The sequence below is a fragment of the Dendrobates tinctorius genome, unplaced genomic scaffold, assembly GCF_039654945.1.
Source record: "Dendrobates tinctorius isolate UK_male_01 unplaced genomic scaffold, ASM3965494v1 ptg000003l, whole genome shotgun sequence".
Classification (NCBI taxonomy): Eukaryota; Metazoa; Chordata; class Amphibia; order Anura; family Dendrobatidae; genus Dendrobates; species Dendrobates tinctorius.
The window spans coordinates 54,622,075-54,649,996 of NW_027361671.1; the positions used below are offsets into that span (position 1 = coordinate 54,622,075).

Here is a 27,922-nt window from a genome sequence, read left to right on the forward strand (position 1 = left end):
ATTTTCCTCACGACAGCACCACACGTGATATTTACAGAGAAACAAATCCACCTTTGGGAGAAGGGTACTATAGACAGCTACTTCCCAAGGACAGATCAAAAGAGGTCAAATCAAGCCTATAGGGCTTACAGAGGGTTGTAGAGGACCATGTTGCCACCTTACATATCTGAGAACTTGCCAGGAAGTCATACCAGCTCAGGTAGAAAGGGCCTTTATGTTCCCAGGGACTGAACTACCACTAGATGAGTAGACCAAGTTAGTTAATGGCCTCCCTAATCCATCTCCCTAAGCAACCTCTCGAGACCCTTAGGCCTTTCTTAGAGCAATAGAAGGAAAAAAAAAAAAAAAAATAAAATAAAACTGGCTCTACTTCTAGGATTTTGTTGCCAATATGCAATTTGACAAAGTCTCCTAATATCCAGGGCGTAAAAATTTTTAATTCTTTGCGTTCCTGGGGTTTGTGCAAAAGGAATTACTATGGAATTTTGTGGCTACTTTTGGAAGTTATGGATCTGGTTTTAGAATAACCATCTTCAAAATTTGCACAAAAGGAGCATTAACTGATTAAGTTACACAACGGTACTAAAGCAGAGACTTCTACTTTAAGAAGAGTGCTAGTGGATAATCTAAGCTTAAACCCCTTTTTTTGAGAAATTCGATAAGGGGAAAAATCTGAGGAGCCTAACTTGTCAGGAACTTTATCCATGTTCTACCATATACAGTGCCTTGCCAAAGTATTCAGCCCCCTTGAACTTTTCAACCTTTTGCCACATATCATGCTTCAAAACAAAGATACCAAATGTAAAATTTGGGGAAGAATCAAAAAACAAGTGGAACACAATTTTGAAGTTGAACCAAAATTTATTGGTTATTTTAAATTTTTGTGGAAATTCAAAAACTGACAAGTGGGGAGTGCAATATTATTCGGCCCCTTTACTTTCAGTGCAGCAAACTCACTCCAGAAGTTCATTGTGGATCTCTGAATGATCCAATGCTGTCCTAAATGACTAATGATAATATAATCCACCTGTGTGTAATCAAGTCTCTGTATAAATGCACCTGCTCTGATAGTCTCAGGGTCTGTGCACACGGTGCGGTTTCTACTGCGGATCCACAGCAGAACTGCAGGTGATGTACAGTACCATTATAGCCCATGAAAAAAAAAAAAAAAAAAGCTGCACATGCTGCGGATTTTTCCGCGGAAAAAAGCAGCATGTGACTTGTGCGGTTTTGCTGCAGTTTTCCCACCTGCTCCATTCTACAAATCCACAGGTGGAAAACCGCACCAAAAAAAAAAAAAAAAGGGGGGGAAGAAATCCGCAGGAAAAATGCAGGTCATTTGACCTGCGGATTTAGTAAAATCTGCATGGAAAAATCTGCAGGAGGATCCGCACTGTGTGCACATAGCCTCAGGGTTCTGTTTGAAGCACAGAGAGCATCATGAAGACCAAGGAACACAACAGGCAGCACCGTGATACTGTTGGAGAAGTTTAAAGCCAGATTTGGCTACAAAATGATTTCCAAAACTTTAAACATCCCAAGGAGCACTGTGCAAGCAATCATAATGAAATGGAAGGAGTATCATACCACTGCAAATCTACCAAGACCCGGCCTTCCCTCTAAACTTTCATCTCAAACAAGGAGAAGACTGATCAGAGATGCAGCCAAGAGGCCCATGATCACACTGGATGAACTGCAGAGATCTACAACTGAGGTGGGACAGTCTGTCCATAGGACAACAATCAGTTGTACACCGCACAAATCTGGCCTTTATAGAAGAGTGGCAAGAAGAAACCCATTTCTCAAAGATTTCCATAAAAAGTGCTGTTTAAAGTTTGCAACAAGCCACCTGGGAGACACAAACATGTGGAAGAAGGTGCTCTGGTCAGATGAAACCAAAAATCGAACTTTTTGGCAACAATGCCAAACGATATGTTTGGCGTAAAGGCAACACAGTTCATCCCCTGAACACACCATCCCCACTGTCAAACATGGTGGTGGCAGCATCATGGTTTGGGCCCGCTTTTCTTCAGTAGGGACAGGGAAAATGGTTAAAATTCATGGGAAGATGGATGGAGCCAAATACAGGACCATTGTTGAAGAAAACCTGCTGGAGTCTGCAAAAGACCCGAGACTGGGATGGATATTTGTCTTCCAACAAGACAATGATCCCAAACAAAGCAAAATCTACAATGGAATGGTTGGTTCACAAATAAACGTATCCAGGTGTTAGAATGGCCAAGTCAAAGTCCAGACCTGAATCCAAATCGAGAATCTGTGGAAAGAGTTTGAACAGCAGTTTTCAGCTATCTCCATCAAACCTCACTGAGCGCAATCTGTTTGCCAAGGAAGAATGGGCAAGAATTTCAGTCTCTCGATGTACAAAACTGATAGACATACCCCAAGCGACTTGCAGCTGTAATCGCAGCAAAAGGTGGCGCAGCAAAGTATTAAGTTAAAGGGGCCTAATATTGCACGCCCCACTTTTCAGTTTTGGAATTTCCACAAAAATGTAAAATATCCAATAAATTTCATTCAACTTCACAATTGTAAATAAACCTGATAGAAACTTGCGCTAATTAAATGTGTCTTGCTTAAATAAAGATATCTTATGAAGAAATCTATTACCTTTACTGAAGCTAAAAACTGGCGAGGCAGGGAAAAAGGTCTTCAGAATGCAGGGTGGATTTCCAGGTCCTTTCCCAATAATACTCCCCGACACAGGTATATAAAAACTTACTGGAGCTAAAGGGAGCTACCTCCTAGCATGCCGCCGTCCCGGCCAGTGACTGGCGCGCAGCTGGAGGTGTACACTCACTGGCCACTTTATTAGGTACACCTGTCCAACTGTGTGTTAAGACTTAATTTCTAATCTGCCAATCACATGGCGGCAACTCAGTGCATTTAGGCATGTAGACATGGTCAAGATAATCTCCTGCAGTTCAAACCGAGCATCAGTATGGGGAAGAAAGGTGATTTGAGTGCCTTTGAACGTGGCATGATTGTTGGTGCCAGAAGGGCTGGTCTGAGTATTTCAGAAACTGCTGATCTAGTGGGATTTTCACGCACAACCATCTCTAGGGTTTACAGAGAATTGTCCGAAAAAGAAAAAAAATCCAGTGAGCGGCAGTTCTGTGGCCGGAAATGCCTTGTTGATGCCAGAGGTCAGAGGAGAATGGGCAGACTGGTTCGAGCTGATAGAAAGGCAACAGTGACTCAAATTGCCACCCGTTACAACCAAGGTAGGCAGAAGAGCATCTCTGAACGCACAGTGCGTCGAACTTTGAGGCAGATGGGCTACAGCAGCAGAAGACCACACCGGGTACCACTCCTCTCAGCTAAGAACAGGAAACTGAGGCTACAATTTGCACAAGCTCATCGAAATTGGACAGTAGAAGATTGGAAAAACGTTGCCTGGTCTGATGAGTCTCGATTTCTGCTGCGACATTCGGATGGTAGGGTCAGAATTTGGCGTAAACAACATGAAAGCATGGATCCATCCTGCCTTGTATCAACGGTTCAGGCTGGTGGTGGTGGTGTCATGGTGTGGGGAATTTTTTCTTGGCACTCTTTGGGCCCCTTGGTACCAGTTGAGCATCGTTGCAACGCCACAGCCTACCTGAGTATTGTTGCTGACCATGTCCATCCCTTTATGACCACAATGTACCCAACATCTGATGGCTACTTTCAGCAGGATAATGCGCCATGTCATAAAGCTCGAATCATCTCAGATTGGTTTCTTGAACATGACAATGAGTTCACTGTACTCAAATGGCCTCCTCAGTCACCAGATCTCAATCCAATAGAGCATCTTTGGGATGTGGTGGAACGGGAGATTCGCATCAGGGATGTGCAGCCGACAAATCTGCGCCAACTGTGTGATGCCATCATGTCAATATGGTCCAAAATCTCTGAGGAATGCTTCCAGCACCTTGTTGAATCTCTGCCACGAAGAATTGAGGCAGTTCTGAAGGCAAAAGGGGGTCCAACCCGTTACTAGCATGGTGTACCTAATAAAGTGGCCAGTGAGTGTATATCGGCAGGCTGTAAGAGTACCAGCCGCCGCTTGCAAAAGCAGGCCTGCAAGGTCCAAAAAAGCTGAAGGACCTTGCGTGACGTCACAGTCACGTGATCACGTGATAGGCAAGAAAGCCCTATGGGGCGCTGATGGGGCCAGAAAGCAATGGCAAACCTACGCGTTGCGGAATTCACTGATTCTTTCTTCAGAAAGAATCAGTGAATTCCGCAACGCGTAGGTTTGCCATTGCTTTCTGGCCCCATCAGCGCCCCATAGGGCTTTCTTGCCTGTCACGTGATCTATCACGTGACTGTGACGTCACGCAAGGTCCTTCAGCTTTTTTGGACCTTGCAGGCCTGCTTTTGCAAGCGGCGGCTGGTACTCTTACAGCCTGCCGATATACACCTCCAGCTGCGCGCCAGTCACTGGCCGGGACGGCGGCATGCTAGGAGGTAGCACCCTTTAGCTCCAGTAAGTTTTTATATACCTGTGTCGGGGAGTATTATTGGGAAAGGACCTGGAAATCCACCCTGCATTCTGAAGACCTTTTTCCCTGCCTCGCCAGTTTTTAGCTTCAGTAAAGGTAATAGATTTCTTCATAAGATATCTTTATTTAACCAAGACACATTTAATTAGCGCAAGTTTCTATCAGGTTTATTTATTATTATTATTTTATGGAGACAACTTGAGTGGTGTGTTGTCTTATTACTTGCTGCTTTGTGTTCTGTGGGTGTACGCTTGAGCGCCATTGGTATACACATATATTTATTGTAACTTCACAATTGTGTCCCACTTGTTGATTCTTCACCAAAAACCACCATGGTTACTTACCTGTAGCCGGTTTTTCCAGAACCCATGACAGCACACCTGAGAGAGGGATCTGCCCCATCAGGACAGGAACCTACTGAAATATAAGGGGCGGCACCTCTCCCCCACGATGGTTACAGAGCATGAGAGGACTTCCCGGTTACATGTTTATCCAACACCACATCACACAAATACACCCTACTAACGTGCACACCCATATGGTGAAAAGGGGGGGCGGGGGGGAATGTACAGGTGCTGTCATGGGTTCCGGAAAAACTGGTTACCGGTCAGTAACCATGGTGATTTTCCCTTCACCCATGACAGCACACCTGAGAGATTTTAGGAGACTTCAAAACACCTTAGGGAGGGACCACCGCTTGCAGCACCCTTCTACCAAAGGCTAAGTCAGCAGAGGATAGGTTTAATCTATAGTGTCTAAAGGTGGTTGATGGTGAGGCCCAGGTAGCGGCCTTACAAATTTGGTCTATTGATACCTCTGCCTTTTCGGCCCATGAGGTCGCCATGGCTCTAGTGGAATGAGCCTTGATGCCTTCAGGAATCGGAATGCCACTAGTTGAGTAGGCTACACTAATGGCCTCCCTAATCCATCTGGCAATGGTCCCCTTTGACACTCAGTAACCTTTTCTGGCACCCTGGAAGGCTACAAATAGGGACTGGGACCTCCTCCACTGGCTAGTCACCGACATATTCTAGCAGGGCCCTTTTACCATCCAATTTGTGGAATTTCTCCTCCCCTGGGTTTTTTGGATTCTCACAGAAGGAGGGGAGGACAATTTCCTGGCTCTGATGGAAATCTGATACTACTTTAAGTAGATATGCGGGTCTGTTTTTAACAAAACCCTGTCCTGGTACACCTGGGTATAAGGTGGATTCACTGAGAGGGCCTGCAAGTCACTTACTCTACAGGCCGATGTAAGGGCCACTAATATAATGGTCTTTAGGGTAAGATATTTTATAGGCAGTTGTTGAATCTGTTTAAATGGCTCTTTTGTAAGGGCTTCTAACACCAGGTTTAAATCCCACGGGGCTATTCTTGGTAATGGGATAGGTCTGGACTTATGGCAGGATTTAATGAATCTAGCTATCCATCTGTTTGCTGCTAAGTTGCAGTTGTATAGTGCGCCCAGTGCGGACACCTGAACTTTAAGGGTATTTACCGCTAGTCCCAGCTGTAATCCTGCTTGTAAGAATTCCAAGATTGCCTTAATCGGGGGCTTTTGGTCTAACTGCTTCCCCAGGAACTGTAGGAACTTATTCCATGTTCTGCCATATAGGTTAGTCGTTACTGGCATTCTACTTTTCAACAGTGTAGCCACCAACCCCAGAGAGAACCCTCTATCCATTAAAAGTGACCTTTCAAATTCCACGCCATCAGATGGAATCCCTTGAGCAGCGCGTGGAATATTGGACCCCAAGTTAGCAGGTCTGGGATCTCTCGTAGTACCCATGGATCAGAGAGGGACATCATTTGCAGCAGCGAGAAACAGGGCCTTTTTGGCCAGAACGGGGCTATCAAGATCACTCTGGCTTGATCTTCCCTGATTTTCCTCACAACTGTTGGGATCAGAGCAACTGGGGGAAATGCATAAGCTAGTTTGAAATTCCACCGCCCATGGTTTTCCTTTTGGGTTTAATGAACAAAACCTCTCTACTTGTCTGTTGCTTTTGTTGGCATAGAGGTCTACTACCAGCTCCCCCCAAAGTTGTACTATCTTCTGAAAAACTAACTGATTTAGGGTCCATTCTTCTTGCTTTAGTATATTGCGGCTCAGGAAGTCTGCGTCTACATTTTCTAACCCTCTTATATGTAGTGTCGTCAGGGAGTGTAGGTGTTGCTCTGCTCTGTGACAAATGTCGCTGGCCGCCTTCATTAGGGAGTGTGACCTTGTTCCCCCCTGGTGATTGATGTACGCCACTATTACTCTGTTGTCCGACATGATCTGAACATTGCGGCCATTTAGAATTGGGATAAAGTTTAAAGGCTTTGTTTACTGCCCATAGTTCTCTCAAGTTGGAGGATGCATTTTGTTCTTGAGGCCCCCAGGGTCCCTGGGCCGCCTGACCCCTTATGTGCGCTCCCCAGCCTGCGGAACTCGCATCTGTCAGAATTATGTCGGTCACTGGTCTGTCCCATAGTATCCCTGACGTCAGGTTTGTCCTGTCTAACCACCATCTGAGAGAGTTTTAGACTTCAAAGGAAAGCTCCAGCCTTCCTTCTAAACACCCTCTCAGTTTTTTGTGCTGACAGAATTTCTCCCTGAAGCTGTCGGGTGTGGAATTGTGCCCACCTGACCGCTGGGATACACACTGTCAGGGTGCCTAGCAAGGACATTGCGCTTCTCAGGGTCATGTGAGGTTGGGCTAGGGCCGCCAATGTCATATTTCTCACCTTTTCCATCTTGGCCTCTGGCAACAGACAAGTTTGTTGTTCTGAGTCCAGGATGAACCCTAGAAAAGTCTGTCTTTGGGGGTTGTAGCTTTGATTTTTTTGAGGTTTACCATCCACCCTAGTCTTTGTAGGGTGTCTGTTACTCTTTCCACCTGCGCTGTGCAATGGTCTTCTGAGCTGCCAACGATTAGGAAGTCGTCCAAATAGGGTATTATGACCGTGCTGTGGATTCGGAGGAAGGCTGTCATCTCCGCTACGACTTTGGTAAACACTCTCGGGGCTATGGATATGCCGAATGGAAGGGCTCTGAATTGAAAGTGTCTGAGATTGCCCTGGATGTAGAGAGCCACTCTTAAGTATCTTTGATAACCTGGGTGAATCGGGATGTGACAGTATGCATCCTTCAGATAGACTACGGCCATAAAACAATTGTGGTGTAGCAGTTTTATGGCTGTAGTTACAGACTCCATTTTGAAGGTCTGATTTTTTTATCCACTGATTGAGGCCTCTGAGGTTTATGACTGTCCTGAATGACTGGTCCAGGTTTTTTTTTTTTTTCCTTCTTTTTAAATCAGCAAGAGGGGGTGACTAGAATCCTGTTCTCTCTTGTCCGCTCGGGACCTCAGACAGAACGTGCTTGTCTAGCAGACAAGATTTCTGACTCCAGGGCCAATTGTTCTTCTATCCCCTTCCTGACAGGGGTCACGACAAATGATGCTCTCGGACGCTGAAAAAAAATAAAAAAAATAAAAACGGGATTTTGAGGCCTTCTCTTATGAAGTTTAAGATCCAGGCATTGGAAGAGATACCTTCCCAGACCTGGGAAAAGAAGCATCAGTCTTCCTCCTACTGGAATGCTGGCGTCATTGTGGGGATTTTTTGGAGGATGAGGTGGCTCCTCCGAACATGAATCCAGACTCCTTCCTTTTGTCCTCCCATTTTCTCCTATCCCCCAGACGACGGCCTCTGTTGAATTTTCCTCTCCGAAAGGACGGCCTTCTCTGATCCGCTGGAAACCTGGGGAAGCCCTTCTTTCTGGCACTTGCTTTTTCCAAGATGTCATCCAGATTTTTCCCAAATAAAAAATGACCATCACAAGGGAGAGAGCACAACTTGGCTTTAGACTGTAGATCCCCTGGACAGCCTTTAAGCCATAATGCGTGCCTTGCGGCGTTTGATAACCCTGCTGCTCTAGCCGTCAGTGTCATGGAATCAGAGGAGGTGTTGGCTAAAAAAGCTGCCACTTCGTGCAGAAGGTACATGTCCGCCAGAATTATCCTTGAGACCTTTGAAGCAAGTTTCTCTTCCAGCTGCTGTAGCCAAATCATTAAGGAACGTGCTGTGCAGGTGCCAGCTATTGCCAGTTTTAGTCCTCCTGCCGCTTCACACGTATGCGTTAAGTAGGAATACGCTTTATCTAGCGGGTCACTAAGTACTCCTGAGTCTTCCAGGGGCAGGGCCGATTTTTTTGGATGACCATATCTCCGTGTCCTTATGTTCAAAGGGGTACCTCCTTTTAGAGGAGAAGGAAGTGCTCCTGATCTCTCAGGCTTCTTCCATTCTCTTTCAATGAGTGCTTGGACTTTCTCATTGACTGGAAAGGCACGTTTCTTCCTTTCCTGTAGACCCCCCCGAACATGACATCTTCCAGGGACTTAGCTATTTTTTCCTCCTGTAGGCCCACCGTTACTCTGATGGCCATGAGGAGAGCATCCGTATTCTCTACTGGAAAACACGGCTTGCCATCCGTGTCGCTATCCGAGGAGGAGGATGGGTGTTTGGCCTGAGATAGGGCCGAGGAAGAGTCTGAGAAAGAGCTAGGGGAGTCTTTCCTACTCTTTAACAATACTTTAAGTGAGCCTTCCACCTCTGACCTGATGACCGATCTGAGGTTGGTTGCAAAGCTCGTCGTCTCCTCCGCCATGGTTCGTCAGATGCAGTTGGCACAAAGGTCCTTCTGCCAATCTCTCGCTAAGGAGGCTTCTACATATGGCACAATCTCTATTGTTCCTCTTGCTCCCTGCTTTTTTGGGCTTATCCTAAGGAATTTAACACAAGAAGGAACCTATTAACACCATGCTAACATTCACGGAGATCACTCACCACCCGTAATGTAGGGTACCGGACTGTGGTGGAGCACGTGACCTGTGCTCTCTGGACATCGAGGAGTTTCCCAACCTGTGGCTCGGGCGACTGCTGCTTTTGCCGCTTGAACGGCTGCCATGCTTGTGAGCCGAGGTTTGTGATGGAGGCAGAGACGGCGACCTTTCCTGCTCTGACCCCATAGTTTGCCTGGCCGCACTGACGTCCTCCTCCTTTAAGTAGGTCCAGCGAGCGTTTTTTTCCCCTCCCCCTGCGACCGCCGGCCAAGCGCTATCCTTTTCCATGCGGCCAGTGTCGCAACAGTCGCCATATTGCCGTCGCACTTGAGACGTCAGCCGGCACGCTCCTAGGATGCCCTGCGCCACTGACGTCAGTGGCCAAAAAACGCCCCGGCTCTCCCACGCTATGCGTCGTGATGGAGACGGCCCGGGGGCACACGAGGGGAGGAAGGCACGGTGGAGCGCCCCCGAGCATAGAGGGCGCAAGCCGCACCCGCACGAACCCAGAGCCCCTGGGGACTGCGCTACCAGGAAACAGACGGCCAGCGCTACAGGTAAGGTGACCTGTTCTTCCCGCGCCGGGACGGCCCAGGGTCTATTCATCCATGACAGGCACCGCCGCTGTCAGTCTGGGATTCCCTTCCTAGGACAGGAACCCAACTGAAGCGGGGGAGAGGTCCCGCCCCTTATATTTCAGTAGGTTCCTGTCCTGGCGGGGCGGATCCCTCTCAGGTGTGCTGTCATGGGTGAAGGGAAAATTTACATTTGGTATCATGTTTGAAGCATGATATGTGGGAAAAGGTTGAAAAGTTCCAGAGGGCCAAATACTTTTTGCAAGGCACTGTATCCTTATTGGTTTCCTGCTCTTAAAGGGGTATGCTGGAAAGAAATTAATGGCCATACCGTCATAAGCCATTATAACACGACTAGTGCAGTTTTCCACCCTTGCACTACCTGTAATTCTGTGTGACCCTACAGCTGCTACAGTTACTGACTACTTTCTTCTAAGAGGAAAGACTTGTCACAACGATTGTAAGATTGAAAAATGTATGACATTTTCTAGGTAGGAGATTTAGAATTATTCAGAAAGATAGAGAGCATTTTTTGGGTAAAGGTAAAAATCATCATCAATGGTTTGTGTAATTGCAAAAACAAAAAGGCACTCGCCAATGAGGCAGATTTACTAATCCTCTCTCAGACAATGGAGACTTACCGTACCCTAAACAGTCTTCCTGCTGGATGATAAATGACAAAGCAAGACGAGATGCATTAGATGGATAACAGTCTTGGGCCCCCCCCCCCCCCCACCTAATTTTAGGTTCATGGTGGCTTATCTTATGCAGTGTCACAAATAGAAGAAAAATGCAGAAACATTTTGCCACAAACTTAATCTGATTTTTTTTTTTTTTTTAACCCAAGTAGAGATTAACTTCCAAAAAGTAAAACTGCCCCAATGTGCATTTAACTTCAAACACATGAAATGCATGCATACAACAAAAGGAAAGGCGAGGCACAAAGTAATAATTCACCAGTGCAATACAGCCAAAAACTTTCATTCTGTTGGAAACAATGAGTCATGAGAAAATGTGGATGAAATATTTTCGTAAATGATATAAAGTTCATGCAATGACAGTGTTAGTAAATGAAGGGCAATGGATTCCATGATAACGTTCACTCACTGTACAACAGCAAATATACAATTTTATAAGGACAGAATACCCTAATCTCTACAGCATTTTATACTTTCAACCCTTCGCAACTGGGCAATTCCTTTTTTGTTCTGCTGTGATGTTTCGCTCTTCTTCCAAGGAGCCACTTAATTTTTGGTGACAGCCATGAGGCTTTTTTCTTATTGTAGGATGAGATACTTTTAAATGACACCATCCTCTCTCATGCAAGGTTATTTAAGTGGTGAGAAAAAATGTTTTTAAAAATGTATAAATATTTTTTTTTTATAAATATAATAAAACTTAATAAAATTATAATAATATTCTATTATAATATATTATTTTGCTTGTATACCCATTTTCCCAGACCAGTAACTTTACATTTTCTGTGGATGAGGCTTGGTGATTGCTTGTTTTGCTCCCTGGCACAAAGCTTTTATAGACTCATTTTGTGGCAGGTTTTGATCGCCAAAATATGGAATTCTGGAGTTCAGATTCTCATATCAGGGTTTAATTGGGTTAGAGCAGACTTATAAATGTAGAGATGCAGTGAGCATTTTTTTTTTTTTTTTTATTTGAATCTTTTTACCTCAGTAAAAATTACCTTCACATTTTAAATTGTAACCTGCAGTCCTTTTAGGGGATTGTTTGTATTATATACAGAAAGGCCACAATATTGCAGTATAAATGAAAAATCATTGTCTATGATCGCCAGTAACATGACTGGCACAGGGGTCTTCAGCAGATCCCCAGTCATTACGGCAATTGAGCGGACCCACACGATAGCGTAGAGGGGGCTCTGATTGGAGGTTAGAACGGAGTACTTCACCAGGCGCGTGCTAGAAATGGTGCCATCAGAGATGGTCAGCAGCACTGAAGGGGTTAACAGATAAGTTAGTGCTTCACTCAGCTGTTAGAAGCAGATGATGGTGGAACATATGGAGCTGATATAATGTTACATTGTCATGTCACTAAGGGGTTAAAGAGAACTAGTCACGACTGCAATGGGGGGCCGGTGTCAGATTCATGCTGCCCGAAAAAAAAAAAAAAAGAAAAAAAAAAACACACATTAGTTTTAGGCTATGTGCACACAATTTGTTTCTGCAGCTTTTTTCCCCCGCAGGTAAATGGTTCAAGAAGAAAAACACAATGGAATCCTTCTGCAAGCTTATTCAATGACAATCCTGAAGTGTCGTGCACATGATCAGTAAGTTTCTATCCGTATCTGCAGTGCGGCGTTTTCTGCAGCATGTCAGTTTTTGCATTTTTGACCCATTGAATGCACAGGGGAAAAAAAAAAAAAAAAAAAAAAAACCATGCAAAAATGCACCAAAAACACGGCATATTTTTCGGGAGGGTTTTTTGCCAAGAGATGCAGAAACCTTGGCAAATACACAAAGTGTGCACATAGCCTTACTCTGAATCACTGGAACACGGAACCAGGGATAAAGTGACAAGCAACAAATCACGTATGCTGGTCCCCAAAGGCTCCTGAGGGATTTTGCATGATTGACAGGGTCCCTTTAAAGAAACCGCAAACCCTTTTAACCCCCTAATGATGGGCCAAATTTTTCAAATCTGACCACTGTCACTTCATGAAGCAATAACTAGAGTTCTTCAACATATCCAACCGATTTGGAGACTTTGTGACACTTTTTTACGATAATGGTTAACTTCGGTTGCAATGTTCTGTGATTTATAAAAATAAAAACTGCCAATTTTTTTTTTTTTAAACGATGAATGATTATCCCTTTAATACAGAGTCCTACCAAATTCACCGAATTACACCAAAATGATAGATACCACCTAATAAAACTTAACTTTAATACGCTAATAAAGTGTGCACCCTCAATCCTGTGCAACAGCACCCCCGCTCATTGGCAGCTGTCTCGCCCTCTCCCTAACTGCCCCTATCAACATACACAGTGACCGACAGTCAGTTGCCTGTTAGCAGCTACATGCCTGGCTATGCGTAGGCCCACATATCTCCCTTAAGGTCTGAGGCCTGTAAATGACACTTTTGTATGGTGTATACTAAACAGACACATGCTGTCTGCAGAACCTGCAGGGCACAAATCAGATTATCCAAAGCTGAAAATGAACTGAGGCTTGCAAGAGATGTCAAAAGCAATAATAAAGGATTTTGGGGATATGTCAAAAGTAAAAGAAAAGTCAAAGATGCTATAGGATTTTTACAGGATGAAAATGATGAAATGGTAAGACAGGATGTTGAGAAGGCTGAACTTTTAAATTCCTATTTTGCATCTGTTTTCTCTCAGAAAGGAAATGCAACATCAACTGTTATTCACTGTCCTATTAAGGGAATAGAAGAATCCAGGATATCTATAAACAGAAAGATAGTGAGGAAACACTTAGCTAACCTAAATGAATTCAAGTCTCCAGGTCCAGATGAATTACACCCCAGAGTACTGAAGGAGATAGCAGAAGAAATTTTTGAACCCCTCTCCATAAACTTTGAAAATTCTTGGAGAACAGGAGAAGTGCCAGAAGACTGGAGAAGAGCAAATGTTGTTCATATCTTCAAAAAGGGGAAGAAGGTGGACCCAGGCAACTATAGGCCGGTGAGTCTGACTTCTATACCAGGAAAGATCTTTGAACAAATTATTAAACAACATGTATGTCAATACCTGGATAAGAATGAAGTGATTAAACAGTCAGCATGTGTTTCTAACTAATAAGTCATGTCAGACTAACTTAATTTCCTTCTATGACGGTATCACTGATTGGGTGGATCAAGGAAATGCTGTAGATATAGTATATCTTGACTTCAGCAAAGCATTTGACAAAGTCTCTCATACAATCCTTATTGAAAAAATGACTAAGTATGGAATGGACAAGGCAACTGTTAGGTGGATTCATAACTGGCTTAGTGATCGGACCCAAAGAGTGGTCGTAAATGGCTGCACATCCAGTTGGAAGAATGTCTCAAGTGGGGTACCACAGGGCTCTGTCCTGGGCCCTGTATTGTTCAACATCTTTATCAACGATTTAGATGAAGGAATTGAGGGTAAACTGATTAAATTTGCTGATGACACAAAGCTAGGAGGGATAGCTAATACTAGAGAAGAGAGAGAGGATTCAAAAAGATTTAAATAAACTGGAGAAGTGGGCAGCAACTAACAGAATGGTTTTTAACAGGGAGAAATGCAAAGTACTACATCTGGGCAATAAAAATGAAAAAAGCATATATAGAATGGGAGGACTAGGGCTAAGTGACAGCACATGTGAAAAAGACTTGGGTATACTAATAGATCACAGACTGAATATGAGTCAACAGTGTGATGCAGCAGCAAAAAAGGCAAATGCAATTCTAGGATGTATTAACAGAAGCATACAGTCTAGATCACGTGAAGTCATTATTTCCCTCTACTCCTCTTTGGTCAGACCTCATCTGGAATATTGTGTCCAGTTTTGGGCACCACATTTTAAAAAAGACATCAACAAACTGGAGCAAGTTCAGAAAAGAGCGACCAGAATGGTGACCGGTCTGCAAACCCTGTCTTATGAGGAAAGGTTGCAGGATTTGGGAATGTTTAGTTTGCAAAAGAGAAGACTGAGAGGAGACTTAATAGCTGTCTACAAATATCTAAAGGGCTGTCACATTGTAGAAGGATCAACTTTATTCTCATTTGCACAAGGAAAGACTAGAAGCAATGGGATGAAACTGAATGGGAAGAGACACAGATTAGATATTAGAAAAAACTTTTTGACAGTTAGAGTGATCAATGAGTGGAACAGGCTGCCACGAGAAGTGGTGAGTTCTCCTTCATTGGAAGTCTTCAAACAGAGGCTGGACAGACATCTGACTGGGATGATTTAGCGAATCCTGCTTTGAGCAGGGGGTTGGACCAGATGGCCCAGGAGGTCCCTTCCAACTCTACGATTCTATGATTCTATGACACGTAAACAGAGGCAATGCAGGTTACACTCAGGTGTCATCGAAAACGAGCTAACACTTTCTCCAGTTCACCATTGAGTCCCCATCACTTCTAGGGAACACAATCCTAAGGTGACCCTCTAATTCAAACTTTGTTACATCATATATCCCTGACATATTAAGTCTGAGCACCCCCTTATATTGCGCCCCCCCCGTTTTGTCAGAGGTCCCATTTGGGAACTTCCCCTTATAAGCTAGAAAGGAGAGCTGCTCTGAAAGACTTCATCCGGCCATAGCTGACCATTTGAATAGCCACCCCGTGAAGCTACCCGCTGGAGTTAGATATAGTGAAGTCACTATAGTGAAGATTATGAATGGATATGCCTTCTCTAAGAGTAGCGACATACAACCAATTGTATGAGCATTCAGGAAACAAGAAACTGGCGTAGTAGTCAAAAACTAAATGTATATACATATACAGTTGAAAGTGGGAAGAATTAGTATTTAGACTCCACGACTAAATTGGTCAAGTTTTTTTTTTTTTTTTTTAATGACATTGGCACATACAGTGCTGGTATTGCCCATTGTAGTCCACCTCTCCAACAGAATGAAACCTACGACACAAAACAGCAGAAACAGGAGTGAAGCCAATACACAAAGAAGCACAGAACAAGTCACCTCTACTTCTCAGTACAAAAGAGCTCCGATGTGATGCTGAAAAATATTAACATGTGTAAAGTGAAACATAGCAGTAGTTAAAGTCCAAACCAATCACACATCTAAGATGTTGAAGGGAACCTGTCAGGCGGATCATGCTGCCCGAACCGGCTGAGCCCATAGGCAGTTGACCGGTGTTTCCTCATACATTTTATCTGAAACACCGAAGCATTTCCAAGTGTATACCAGGTCGTTCTAGTGCAGGCAAGGTTCCATTAGTGTTGCCTGCTATTTGGGCTACATCGCCCGACAGGTTTCCTCCGTTAATGGGAACCTGTAAGGAAAATTCATGCCCTAAATTTCACTAATTTATGCTGAAAAGGACTCATTTTCTTAACATGTACAGAACTGGTAGAAAAAAAAAAAAAAAAAAATTTGCAATGGTTTTCCTTGTTCTTGGAATGTGCAAATTGGGGAAGGAAACTGACAGCAGAAAACAAAGGCACACAAGGAAACAAGGCGTAAAGAAACGCATGATACAAGCCAGAATATGAACCAAAATCAGATTCTTCAAAAGTAGCCCCTTTTCACTCTGATGACTGCTCCACTTACCCTTGGCATTCTCTCAAGATGCTTCATTCTGTTGTCACCAGAAACAGCATCAAGTTTCCGTATTTTTAGGACCAAGATGCACTTTACTCCAAAACTAGGAGGAAAATGGGGGGGGGGGGGGGGGCCATCTTAGTCCGGATGTTACTGCTCTGGTTTTTGAGGTGGTGGGGCAGCGGATCACAAGAGGCAGGAGACTTCTGCTACGGCTAACTCAGGTGCCCGCTGCTAAAGAGAAATGAATATTCACTGCAATCCATGCCCATGAGTGTGGAAAGCAGCGAGTATTCATTTCTCTTTAATAGTGGACACGCTGTTAGAAGCAGCTGGCTTCCTGCAGTTACTGGGCTTTCACGTGTTCCCGCTACCTAAAGGAATGAATATACACTGCTCTCCACTCCCATATGCATGGAATGCAGTGAATATTCATTCCCTTTAGTAGCAGCACATGTGAACGCCGGTGGCTACAGCCAACACTACCTGCTATTAAACAGCAATGAATATTCACAGCTCTCCACACAGTCCCGGCGTGGAGAGCAGCGAGTATTCTGGAAGCTGTCCTCTGCTTGTAAACAGTGCCTGACGTCAATGCGCTGCTTACAAGCATAAAGCAGCTGTTGGAATCGGAACAAGACGCTGTGAGGGAGCGCAGGAAAGTATGTATAATGGTTTATGTTTTTCTGATGGGGGCCCATGCCTACCAGGATGGGGGATATTAGTACAGAACTGAACACATTTTTTGCTTCATTTTTTCTAATTTCCTCAAAAAAAAAAAAAAAAATTGGTGCATCTTACGCACCTGCGCCGAAGCCATTTCAGGACGGGAGAAGAGGACGTCATCGCATGAAGAAGGGAGGCGCCGGACCGGACCGCAACACCCATCGGACCAGACCGCCCACCTCAGTAAGTATAATATAATGTGTTTTTCTTCTCTTTCAGGTTACATCAGGGGCTTATCCAATGCATTACAGAATGCTGTAGATAAGCCCCCGATGTCTATGCCGGCAGCTAATATTGGGAAAAAAAGGGTGACAGATCCCCTTTAAGTAAACTAAACCTGGATAATTTCTATAAGCTTGAAGGTATACTGAAATGCAGTCATGGAAACCATCAATAGTTTTGATGAAATTGGCTCATGAGAACTGCCCCAGAAAAGGAAGACCAATAATCACTTCTGCAGAGAATAAGTTAATGAGTTACCAGCCTCAGAAAAACACAACTTAACAAGACCTCAGATAACAACCCTCATAAATGCACAGACAAAAAAAAAAAAAAAAAAAAAATATCACCTGTCCAGAGAACATGGCGAGAAGCGACCTTTAAGGTCAACTTGATCCAAAGAAGCCACCATTTTGGACTGCAAATTAGGGGTCAAGCAACACAAGATTAGAAAGGAGATCAGTAGAAATCTGTAATGTAGTCTACGAGTCAAAATTTCCTACCAACCACCTTGTCTTTATGAAATGAAGTGAACAGTATTATCCTGTCTACCTCCTGACGAACAGTGACAACGTGTCGGGGTGTCTAACTCCTGCTAAGTCATCATTAATATTGTTACATATTATTGCTATATGATGTTCTGCCAGGTGGTTATCGGGCAGGTGGAATATGCCACTCTTTGAAAACTATATCTATGCATGTTGTTGGGGAAGTTTTTGGTTTTTTCTTGCGCTGCAGGATTCATTTTAGAGCCGTATAGAGTGATAAGGATCTGTTTCATTTCTACCCCTCATTATATTATTTTCCCACCTATATTTCATAGGATCATCAGAGATGAGAGGTACAGTCCACGTTGAGTGGGGGTGCCAAACAATCGATTCTTAGGGTGCCAACCTCCACAGTCAGGAAGGGGTTGAGAATAGGCTTATTGTAGGGTCTTGACAGGCAAGTTTGTTTGGTCTAATGTAATTGGTGTTGCATCATTTGGTATATTACCATTTTTCCACTGGGTAAGTGTTTAATGATAAAATTAAAGTTTGTTTTTAGAGGGAATATATGTTCACTATATGAATTTGGATTTCCTTGGATTATTTTGTTTGATACCTTTACAGTTATCCAACCTCAACCAAAACAGAGATTGTGTTGGACGAGAAGGACAGCAGACTGATGGCAAAGCAGTCAAGTGCTATGCCACCTCTGGGAACTCCTTTAAGTCTGTTGGAACTTGGAAGCCATTCCAGGTGACTAGCTGGTGAAGCTGCTTGAAAGAACGCCACAAGCGTGCAAAGCTGTCAGAGTAAAAGGGAGTACATTGAGGAACATAAGGTTTAACATGCGTTTCTTTACTCATTTTCATGAGTGTAACTGAGGTTTTGCTGCCTTTATTCTGCATTTACAACATGCACAGTCCAATAAGAACACAAAAAAAAAAAAAAAAAGTATAAATAGGCATGTCCAAACTGGTACTTTACATATAGATACAGTACACAGTGGCTCTCTCAAAAAGTTGGAGGTAGGTACACTTCGCTTTACAGCCCATGTACAAGTTGCCGGAGTATCCTGCCACGTGGGCCAAACAAGCGAATGACCCAACCAGGCGAGATGCACTACTTTAATTAATCAGCATGGGGTGAAGACAATTTCAAAAGAGGTACGGGGACAGGTTTAGAAAATTTATCTTAAACATTAGAAGGCTCTAGCAGTGCTTCAGGGTGGATTTTGTCCATTTAGGTTCCCATTAATACTTTAAAAATAAATGGTGAATGGGTGGTCTCCAAAAGCAAAGATGGCTACCCAATGATTGCTACAGTCACCGCTTCTAATGTTAATAATCCACCATAAATAAAAGGTGAATACTACTGCAACCTGTAGATAACAGGAAGCGACTAAACGTGGCTGTACCCCCTACAATTTAGTAGCCCTCACCTATACACAAGAGGCGATAAGATAGACAAGGTATGTATATGTCCTAGGAGAAGAGTACATGCGCTTATAGAACATAGCCCCAATGACAACAATTTGCAAGAGATGAGGAGGCAGGATAGAACTTGGCAATATATAACAAACCTGATCTAAGAAGTCTGTCGATTCTTTCTATGCTTGGTGACTGCATGCGGATGCGGGGACTTCCAGGTGTTGACGTTTCGGAGCTCACATCTGTGGAGTCCTCCAGAGACATGAAGAGCAGCTCCTTCACACACTTGTGACAGATGCTGTGCTGACATGGTAAAATCAGTGGATGTGTGTATAACTCCTTACAAGCAGGACATAGAAGCTCACGCTCAATGTTTTTGATGGTGACCTGGAGAAGGGGGGGGGGGGGGGGGGGGGGGGGAATAAAAAAAAAGAAAAAAGTTAAAATGATAAATCACCTTTTCATAATGCAATATACTGTATCTAGTTAGGGAAAGATGGCAAATTATGTGAAGCAGTAGGAAGAAAAAAAATCCACTCCATATATACAATTATTCATTTTTACCCATTTTCAGAATTTATCCTTATATTGTTTAGACTATATCCAAAACACTTAAAAGGGTCTCTACCCAAAAGGCAAGCATTACATAATACAAATACTCGGAAGTTTACAAATACTAAATTGGATCTTAATGCCCAAGGTTCGTCATTTACAATTTTTGTTCATTAATCCCCATGTTTTCCTCCAGTAAAGTAATAACATCTATACTCACCTCTGGCTCTCCTGGGGAACGATTCCTGCAACCAGTGCTCACTTCACCCTCATCTTTCAGGCTAACCAAGACCCCCGGAGGAAGCAAGAGCATCTGCAGCTCTACCTTCTTCACTTTCCTTTTTTGTCTTATGGTACCAGATGCCATTATGAGCACCAAATTCATCAAGACGGAGCACGTGATTTAAAAAAAAAAAAAAAAAAAGGTTCCCCTGCCTTACACTCAGGGCTGTGGAGTCGCAATAAAGTGGACCGACTCTTAACTTTTTTTAAATACATTGAGTAGAGTAGTACAATACAGGATGTGCTGTAAATGTTTTCATAAGAATTTGGGAAAGTTGTGAAATGTCCTATAAATGTCTGCCCTGTTCCTGATCTAAGGATGTCGGTTTTTCGTTGAGATGAATCTGTGCTGCACTTTATGTACATGCTCAGTAGTGAGGCAGTGCTGTGTAGTAGTAGATGAGATGAATCTGTGCTGCACTTTATGTACATGCTCAGTAGTGAGCAGTGCTGTGGAGTAGTAGATGAGATGAATCTGTGCTGCCCTTTATGTACATGCTCAGTAGTGAGCAGTGCTGTGTAGTAGTAGATGAGATGAATCTGTGCTGCACTTTATGTACATGCTCAGTAGTGAGCAGTGCTGTGGAGTAGTAGATGAGATGAATCTGTGCTGCCCTTTATGTACATGCTCAGTAGTGAGGCAGTGCTGTGGAGTAGTAGATGAGATGAATCTGTGCTGCACTTTATGTACTGTACATGCTCAGTACATTAGTCGGATGTTTGCCTTACTGACTTCACAGCCCTGTGATATACAGCAAGTCCCACTTCCAGGACCACCATGTAGAGATAGGTGTGGATGTTGGGGGGGGGGGGGGAATAATCTGTACAATATATCACACATTTGGTGTGAGATGACCCCTTTATAGCCTGCCTTATAGCTTGGCTTCAAAGTTGATTAATTACCGTATTTTGTTAACTTATCTACTGAACCAAATATCTTGGTTGTATGCACCAGAAACCACCTCAGTCTGTGTAGATGACATTTGGTGGCCACAGGACGAGGATCTGTCCCCTTTAATCACACAGCTTACAGAGAATTACAATGCAGCTGAGCGAATTAGGAGAAAGCGGTCTGCAGTTAATCATTTGGAAGGGGAGTTGTGTGCCAATTCCAGATTTCCGTGGGAAAAGTAGTAAGAGGAGCACACGGTGTAGAGCAAGCCATGCTCATCTCTGCAGGCGGCATCTGCAGCTCCTCCAGACATGTATTGCAATAATCAGCCATCATTACTGGTGAAAACAAAGAGCCAAAAGTGCAGAATCACATTCCCTGCTACGGAGACTCCTTATAGAAAGCTTCACATCAAAGCCAATCCAAGCCTTCAAGTTATATATAACAGTCCTGTTACTGGAGCTGCACAGAGATGGGATTTCATAGCTTAAGGCTATGTGCACACGTTGTGGATTCTGCTGCAGATCCGCAGCGTTTCAGGCTCTGTGAGTCCGCAGCAGGTTTAGGTGCATCGTACAGTACCATTGTTTTCAATGGTAAACTGAAAAACGCTGTGCACATGCTGCGGATTTGCTGTGGGTTCAAATCCGCAGCATGTCAATTCTTTGTGTGGAATCTGCAGCGGTTTCACACCTTCTCCATTGTAGAGGTGTGAAACCGCAGGGTTAAACTGCAGGTCTTTTGACCTGTGGATTTACCTGCGGATTTTTCGAAATCCGCAGGACCTAAATCTGTGTGTGCACATAGCCTAAAGGGATTGTCATCACAGAATGACTAAAAACCAGGTTCATATGACGGGGCCAATCACTTAAAGGGAACCTGACAGCAGACTGGACAGCGTGCATCAGGCACTAAGCCATGTATGCGAGTCTGAAATGCTGCGGAGTTTCAGAGTTAAACCACACTTTAAGGTTGTGTGCCCATGTTGCGTTTTTGCTGCTTTTTTTCCCACAGCGGAAAAGCATTAACGCTAATAAAACGCACCCCCATGCAATCCTCTGGGATTCCGCAGTTGCTGTGTCAATGCTGCGGATTTTATAGCTGCGGAATCGAATAGCGGTAAAATCCACAGCATGTCCATTAATTCTGCGGAATCACGGCGATTTCGCCACCATAGGATTGCATTGAAACGCTCACTTTACGCATGTGGCTATGCTCACCATGCGTAAAGTGAGCGCATCATTTGCGGATGGTACCCAGGGTCAGGAGGAGAGGAGACTTTCCTCCATGCCCTGGGTACCATATCAATGTAAAAAAAAAAAAAAATAGAACAAAAATCAGGATATACTCATTTTCTGGCGGCCCCCGGAGTCCTTCCCGCCTCTCAGCTACGCTGCCGGCATCTTCTGTTCTCAGGCGTGCTTTGCAAGAATCACCCCAGATAACGTAGCTGTCACGCAACTGCTACATCAAAGGTCCTTTGCGCAAAGCACGCCTGCGAACGGAACTTGCCGGCAGTGTCGGAGGGGCGGGACGACTCCGGGGGGGCAGTCAGATGGTGAGAATAACCATATCTTTTTTTTTTTTTTTTTAATTATTTTTATCATTCCTTTTCTATTGATGCTGCATAGGCAGCATCAATAGTAAAAAGTTGACCACACTTGTCAAGTACTATGCCTGACAAGTGTGACCAACCTGTCACTTTTTCAAGCGATGCTTTAAATCGCTTGGAAAGCGCTAGCATTCTGCAAGCTAAAAACACTTGTGTTTTGAGGAAAAATGAATGCGAGTTCCACATGCGTTTTACCCGCGGCAGAGAGTTGCGGAAATGCTGTGGACATAACTGCAACGTGGGCACATAGCCTAAAACCTGAGGACCAAGATGTGCTGAGACTAGTTGGCCAGGCTTCTCCTTGCTACTGCCCTGGATTGACAGGTCTATCCTTGTGTAAGCATATAGGCAGAGAATTGTTAGTCCAGGGCAGCGGCCTGGGTGAAGTCTGGCTGAGATCATACAGACCGTGCCTGATGCATTCTGCCTGTGGATTGGCATGTGTCAGGTTAACTTTAACGCCATGTGCACACTGTGCAGATTTGCCTGTGGAATTTTCTGTGTAGATTCATCTTCTCTTGCCAGAAAACGCAGGTAAAAATCCACACGGACTGGATAAGTTTTTTAATGCGTTTTTGTAAGCTAAATAAGGGTGTGCGCACACATTGCGGATTCTGCTGCGGATATTTCCGCGCGGATTTTGCTAAATACGGAGGTAAAATTACCTGTGTTTTATCTGCGAATTTAATGCAGATTAACTGCAGATTTCCCCTGCGTTTTTACACCTGCGAATTCCTATAATGGAAGAGGTGTAAAAATGCAGCAGAATCCGCACAAAGAACTATTTAAAAAAAAAAAAAGTTGTGATGTCATTTCTTGTCCAACCTCTTTTACATATTCCATTGAAGAATAGGGGCCCAGAAGCGACACAGACCTGTCATGTTGAAGGGAAAAAAAAAAATTCTAGCTCTGGGAAGGAGGGGAGCAAAAATAGAAGCCGCAAAACCAAAAAAAGCTCCGGAGGTTAAGGGCTTAAAACAAAAGTGTCACTTTCCACTAAAATCATGAATCATGTGCACCTTCTGAAGACTTTAAAAAAATTTAAAAAAAAAATGCAAATAGTACAGCAAAACCAAAAGATACACCCCACAAATCCTGAATTGGGAATACTGGATGTGATTTCTCCTCTGCAGTAAAAGTGTTCTTTAGGATATAACGCAGCAGGTTTGAGGTTTGTGCAACTGTGAAGCCTGGCTCGTCCTGCAAAATCCCGTGTGCTTACTGGAACTGATGTTCAGGTTCAAAAATTCTACCAAAAAAAAAAAAAAAGCCTAAAACCTTATTTAGGTTTATTGTAGACAGCAGTTGTGCATACATGGACCCTATATCAGACACCAGTCTCCTCTGGTGGGAATCTTTAGAATGGATTAGTAACTGTATAATAAAGCAAGCAAATCTGAAACTTCTATAAATCCGGAAGGCACAGAGGTGCGGGCCCAAGGGCGCCATATTAGTGACCCAAAATACAGACCTAGACAGGAGCCAAAGAAATACTGAGAGCTGAGACCATGGCAGAGCTCTCCAGAGACGGCTCCACTCCCAGCAATGATGCAGCAGGGCCGAGACTGGACATGAACTGGGTTGGTGTATAATTGACAGCTGAGGAGCCGCTGGGACCAGGAGACGCCTTGTTTTGCTGCAGACTGATGATGATGGTGCAAAGTGGCCATGACTAACAGTAGATGTATGGGTGAGGCCGTACAGGTGCTACTAACGCTGAGGATGCCCGAGAGCGAAAAATGAGTCTAATCATGGGGCCACAGCACAAATAACTGAGGACCACCCCAGTGTGCAGAGCACCCTCCTGATTATACATTGCTCAGTAATAGGGATCACGAGAAGCAAGCCATAGTCGCGAGATCAAGTCTTACCCAGGCCACAGAAAAAAAAAATAAAAAATTTATATATATATATATATATATTCTCTACATGATTTGTGCACCGCAATGGACCATGCAGCTTAAAAAAAAAAAAAAAAAACACACAACAAGAAAAAAATTTTAAAAATTCAAACCGGTCACAAGGAAGTGCCCATTTCACACACTGCAGTCTGGGGCGGGCGGCAAAGCAGCGGGTGACTTGCGGGCCCAACAGGCTGGGATTTTGGCGAGCCATGCCCATCACATGCACACTGCGGCGTCAGCACCCGTCACCGGAGCCAAATCAGTTACCAGAACCTAAACAAGGTACTGTCATTACAGCGGTTTGTAAGTGTAGAGTTTGATTTTTGTTTTTATTTCTTGCTCAAACGGTACCACAATGTGAAGGGGCTCTTTAAGAAAAAAAAAAAAAAAATATAAGATTTTACACCTGCTGGTAAAAAAAGATTTAAAGATGGAGAAATGTGAGTCCCCAGGTGAGGTGATCGGAGGAGCATCCGTCAGATCATTCATCGCCCTGTGCAACCGGACCAGAAAGGGACCACCGGCCATATACAGCAGGAGAGATATTCTCTATTACACACACCGCGCCTGCACAGACCAATGGGGAACTTACATGAGCCCCAATGGACGGTGATGACAGCAGTGGATCGGTCAGTGGGATCCGCGGTCACCCACAGACACGCACATCACACCCACCGTGAGCCCCACCTGACGGCCGTGGATCCGCATGATACCGGCCATCCCACGCTCCGGACACTGTAAGGTCCCCGCAGCGGCCACACGCCGGTGGAGCTCTCAGACCCGCCGTTCAGTGCCCGCACCACACATCACAGACGTGCCGGCTCCCCACGTTTCTTCTCAGCCCACACCCTCGTCTCCACGGTCACCTACCTTGCTGTCCCCATCCTCCGGCACCGGCTGAGCCTCCATCCTCGGAGCGGACACAGCACGTTGAGCCCTAGAGACAGAACGGGGCGCGGTCGGGAACTTCCAGAGCCCGGTGCTTATGACCCAACAATGAACGAGCAGGGGCCGCTGTGACACGTATAAGAAGAGCGGCACAGGAGCGATACCGGCCACGTCTGTTACCCCGCACGGACACCGCGCTCTATGACTGGCTGCCCAGCGTCCAACTGTGACCGGAAGCCTCCCTCATCTACATAATGGGCGTGGGCTACTGAATGCTAACGCTGCTATTGGAGAATTAAGTGGGCGTGTCGGAGGCCTCGTGGCTTGGGCGGGATTGTAGAAGACTCCCTGAGCCTGCACCAGACGCCGGTCCCGTTCTGTCATCGCCGGCAGAGAGGGGGGGTCACGTGGTAATGAGGGGCAGCACAGGGTCGGCAGACAGAGCACGTCGGGGGTTTCAGTTTCTTTAACTATTTTTTTAATAAGCACAAAGAATTAATAAAAATACATTTACAAATAGGCTCCCCATTCTGTCAGCAATGCTTTGCTGGGGCAGGGCTTGTAACGGAAAATTGGGTGTATTATGTATACCCCTCCTCACATGTAAAGCGCCATGGAATAAATGGCGCTATAAAAATAATAATGTGTAGTGGCGGCACGTGACTAGAAAGGCGAGCGGCATAGCCTGCGTGGTGCCCGGGATGCTCAGCGCCTCTGTACTGGGGTGTATTCAGCGATCAGACGGTAATAACCCAACTCTGGATGGGGGCTCCGGCTGTTTCACAATCGCGTGCGGCTGAACTACTTCTCGCTGACATTTTAGAACGTCACTGCAGAGTTGGAGGTGGACCGGTCCTAAAGCTGTGAAGAATGGTCATTCACAATAACCTTTCATTGTAAATTACCGGAGTCAAACTTGATGTATTTCTCAGTAGGAAACTGGCCAGCAGGAGCAATGCCTAGCAGAAGACTGTGAAAAAGGAGAATGAATGAAGTCATGGAGATCAACATCCAACACTGCGGAGACACCAGTTTCCTACTCCACACTGATGAGGGGCAATACCCCGAAAAAGCTGTCTGTGGATGGATACCATGTTTTGGCATAGGTGGTTTCCGTCATTGGAGACTGCCTTTCCCGTGGTTGTTCCTTCCTGGGGAAAGACCTGGCTAGTCATTGCTTGCATTGAGAAACGTGATGGTGTATCCGCGGCTTCTGTTTTGCATGTTTTACATATTTCCCATAAGGGATGGGGGCATTGCTCTAGAATCACTGCGTTGAGAAACGTGCGCTTTGGCCACAGTGGATATGTGCTGCGTCCAAAACACTGCCAATTACTGACCGAGCTCACCTACCCATAAAAATATTCCAATTTTCACAATTACCACTGGGGCAATTCTACACTAAGGCTATGTGCGCATGTTGAGTATTTGCTTGCAGAAATTTCTGCATCTCTTGGCAGGAAAAACCTGCGTTTTTGTATGCGTTTTTTGTATATGTTTTTGCATGCATTTTTGTACAGTAATGAATGATTTTTTGAGCTAAATAAAGGTATTTTAACCCCTTTGCGACATGCGCCGTACTAGTACTGCGCTGCGCGAACTGCATTTGTGCCAGCTGCAGTACTAGTACGGCGCTGCCATTTTCCGGTCACCACGCGACATCGCACGGTGATCGGGTTCCAATGGCTGCTATCCCTGACAGCAGACCATCCCAGCACGTTGCACATTCTGACCAGCCAATCCCAGCACTGTCACAATAAAGTAAAAAAAACAAACAAACCATTTGACATGCTGTGATCCATGCTGTGTGACCCAGCTCCTATCACAGCAGTCACAGTGGGTGGGGTGATCACCACGTCACCTCACCCGCGGGCCACACTTTGCCCAGGTCTGCTCTAGATATATTCCTTCAGGGGTGTACTTTTCAAAATGGGATCACTTGTGGAGGATTTCCACTGTTTAGACACATCAGGGGGTCTGCAAATGCAACATGACATGCGAAGACAATTCCATCAAACTCTGCAATCCAAAACGTCACTTATTCCATTCCGAGCCCCGCTGTGCACCCAGTCAGTGGTTTTTCCCCACATACTGGGGTATCTGCGTACTCGGGAGAAATTGCACAACACCTTTTTCTGTCTATTTTCTCCTATTACCCTTGGGAAAATAAATCGTGGCTAAAAGATCATTTTTGTGGAAAAAATGTGTTTTATTTTTATCACGACTCAACATTATAATTTTCTGTGAGGCACCTGGAGGTTCACAGTGCTCACCACATATCTAAATAAATTCCTTGGGATGTCCAGTTTCCAAAATGGGGTAACTTGTGGGCGATTTCCAATGTTTAGGCACATCAGGGGCTCTGCAAATGAAACAAGACGCCCGCAGACCATTCCATCAAAGTCTGCAATCCAAAACGTCATTCCTTCTATTCTGAGCCCAAACAGTGGTTTTTCCCCATATATGGGGTATCGGCGTACTCAGGAGAAATTGAACATCTTTTTCGTCTATTTTTTCCTTTTACACTTGTGAAAATAAAAAAAATCATTGCTAAAATTTGATTTTTTTAAAATTTTCATTAAAGAGAAAAAAAAGGCTAGTCAGCTTACCCAAGTGTTAGGCTGGAGTCACACACAACCATTAAAAAAGTCGGTCGGATTTTTACAGTACGAAATCGCACAAAGATTTCTTGTCCAGGGATCCGTCTGTCATCCGAATTTCCGGCGATTAACTGATTTTATTCGCACCTACGCATCCAATTGACATCCGA

At 44.5% G+C, this 27,922-nt stretch overlaps 1 protein-coding gene across 1 annotated transcript in view; it reads right to left on the minus strand.

Moving 5' to 3' along the window:
• Positions 1-25,386, minus strand: part of TRIM36 (tripartite motif containing 36) — a 70,738-nt gene extending 45,352 nt beyond the window's left edge. Inside the window, exons 1-2 of the mRNA XM_073552423.1 lie at positions 25,135-25,386; positions 19,175-19,409 (exon numbers count right to left, since the gene is read on the minus strand). Of these exons, the coding sequence (XP_073408524.1) occupies positions 19,175-19,409; positions 25,135-25,173 (274 nt within the window). The 5' untranslated portion in view covers positions 25,174-25,386. The remainder of the gene's footprint in view (positions 1-19,174; positions 19,410-25,134) is intronic.
• Between the last annotated feature and the right edge of the window lie 2,536 nt (positions 25,387-27,922).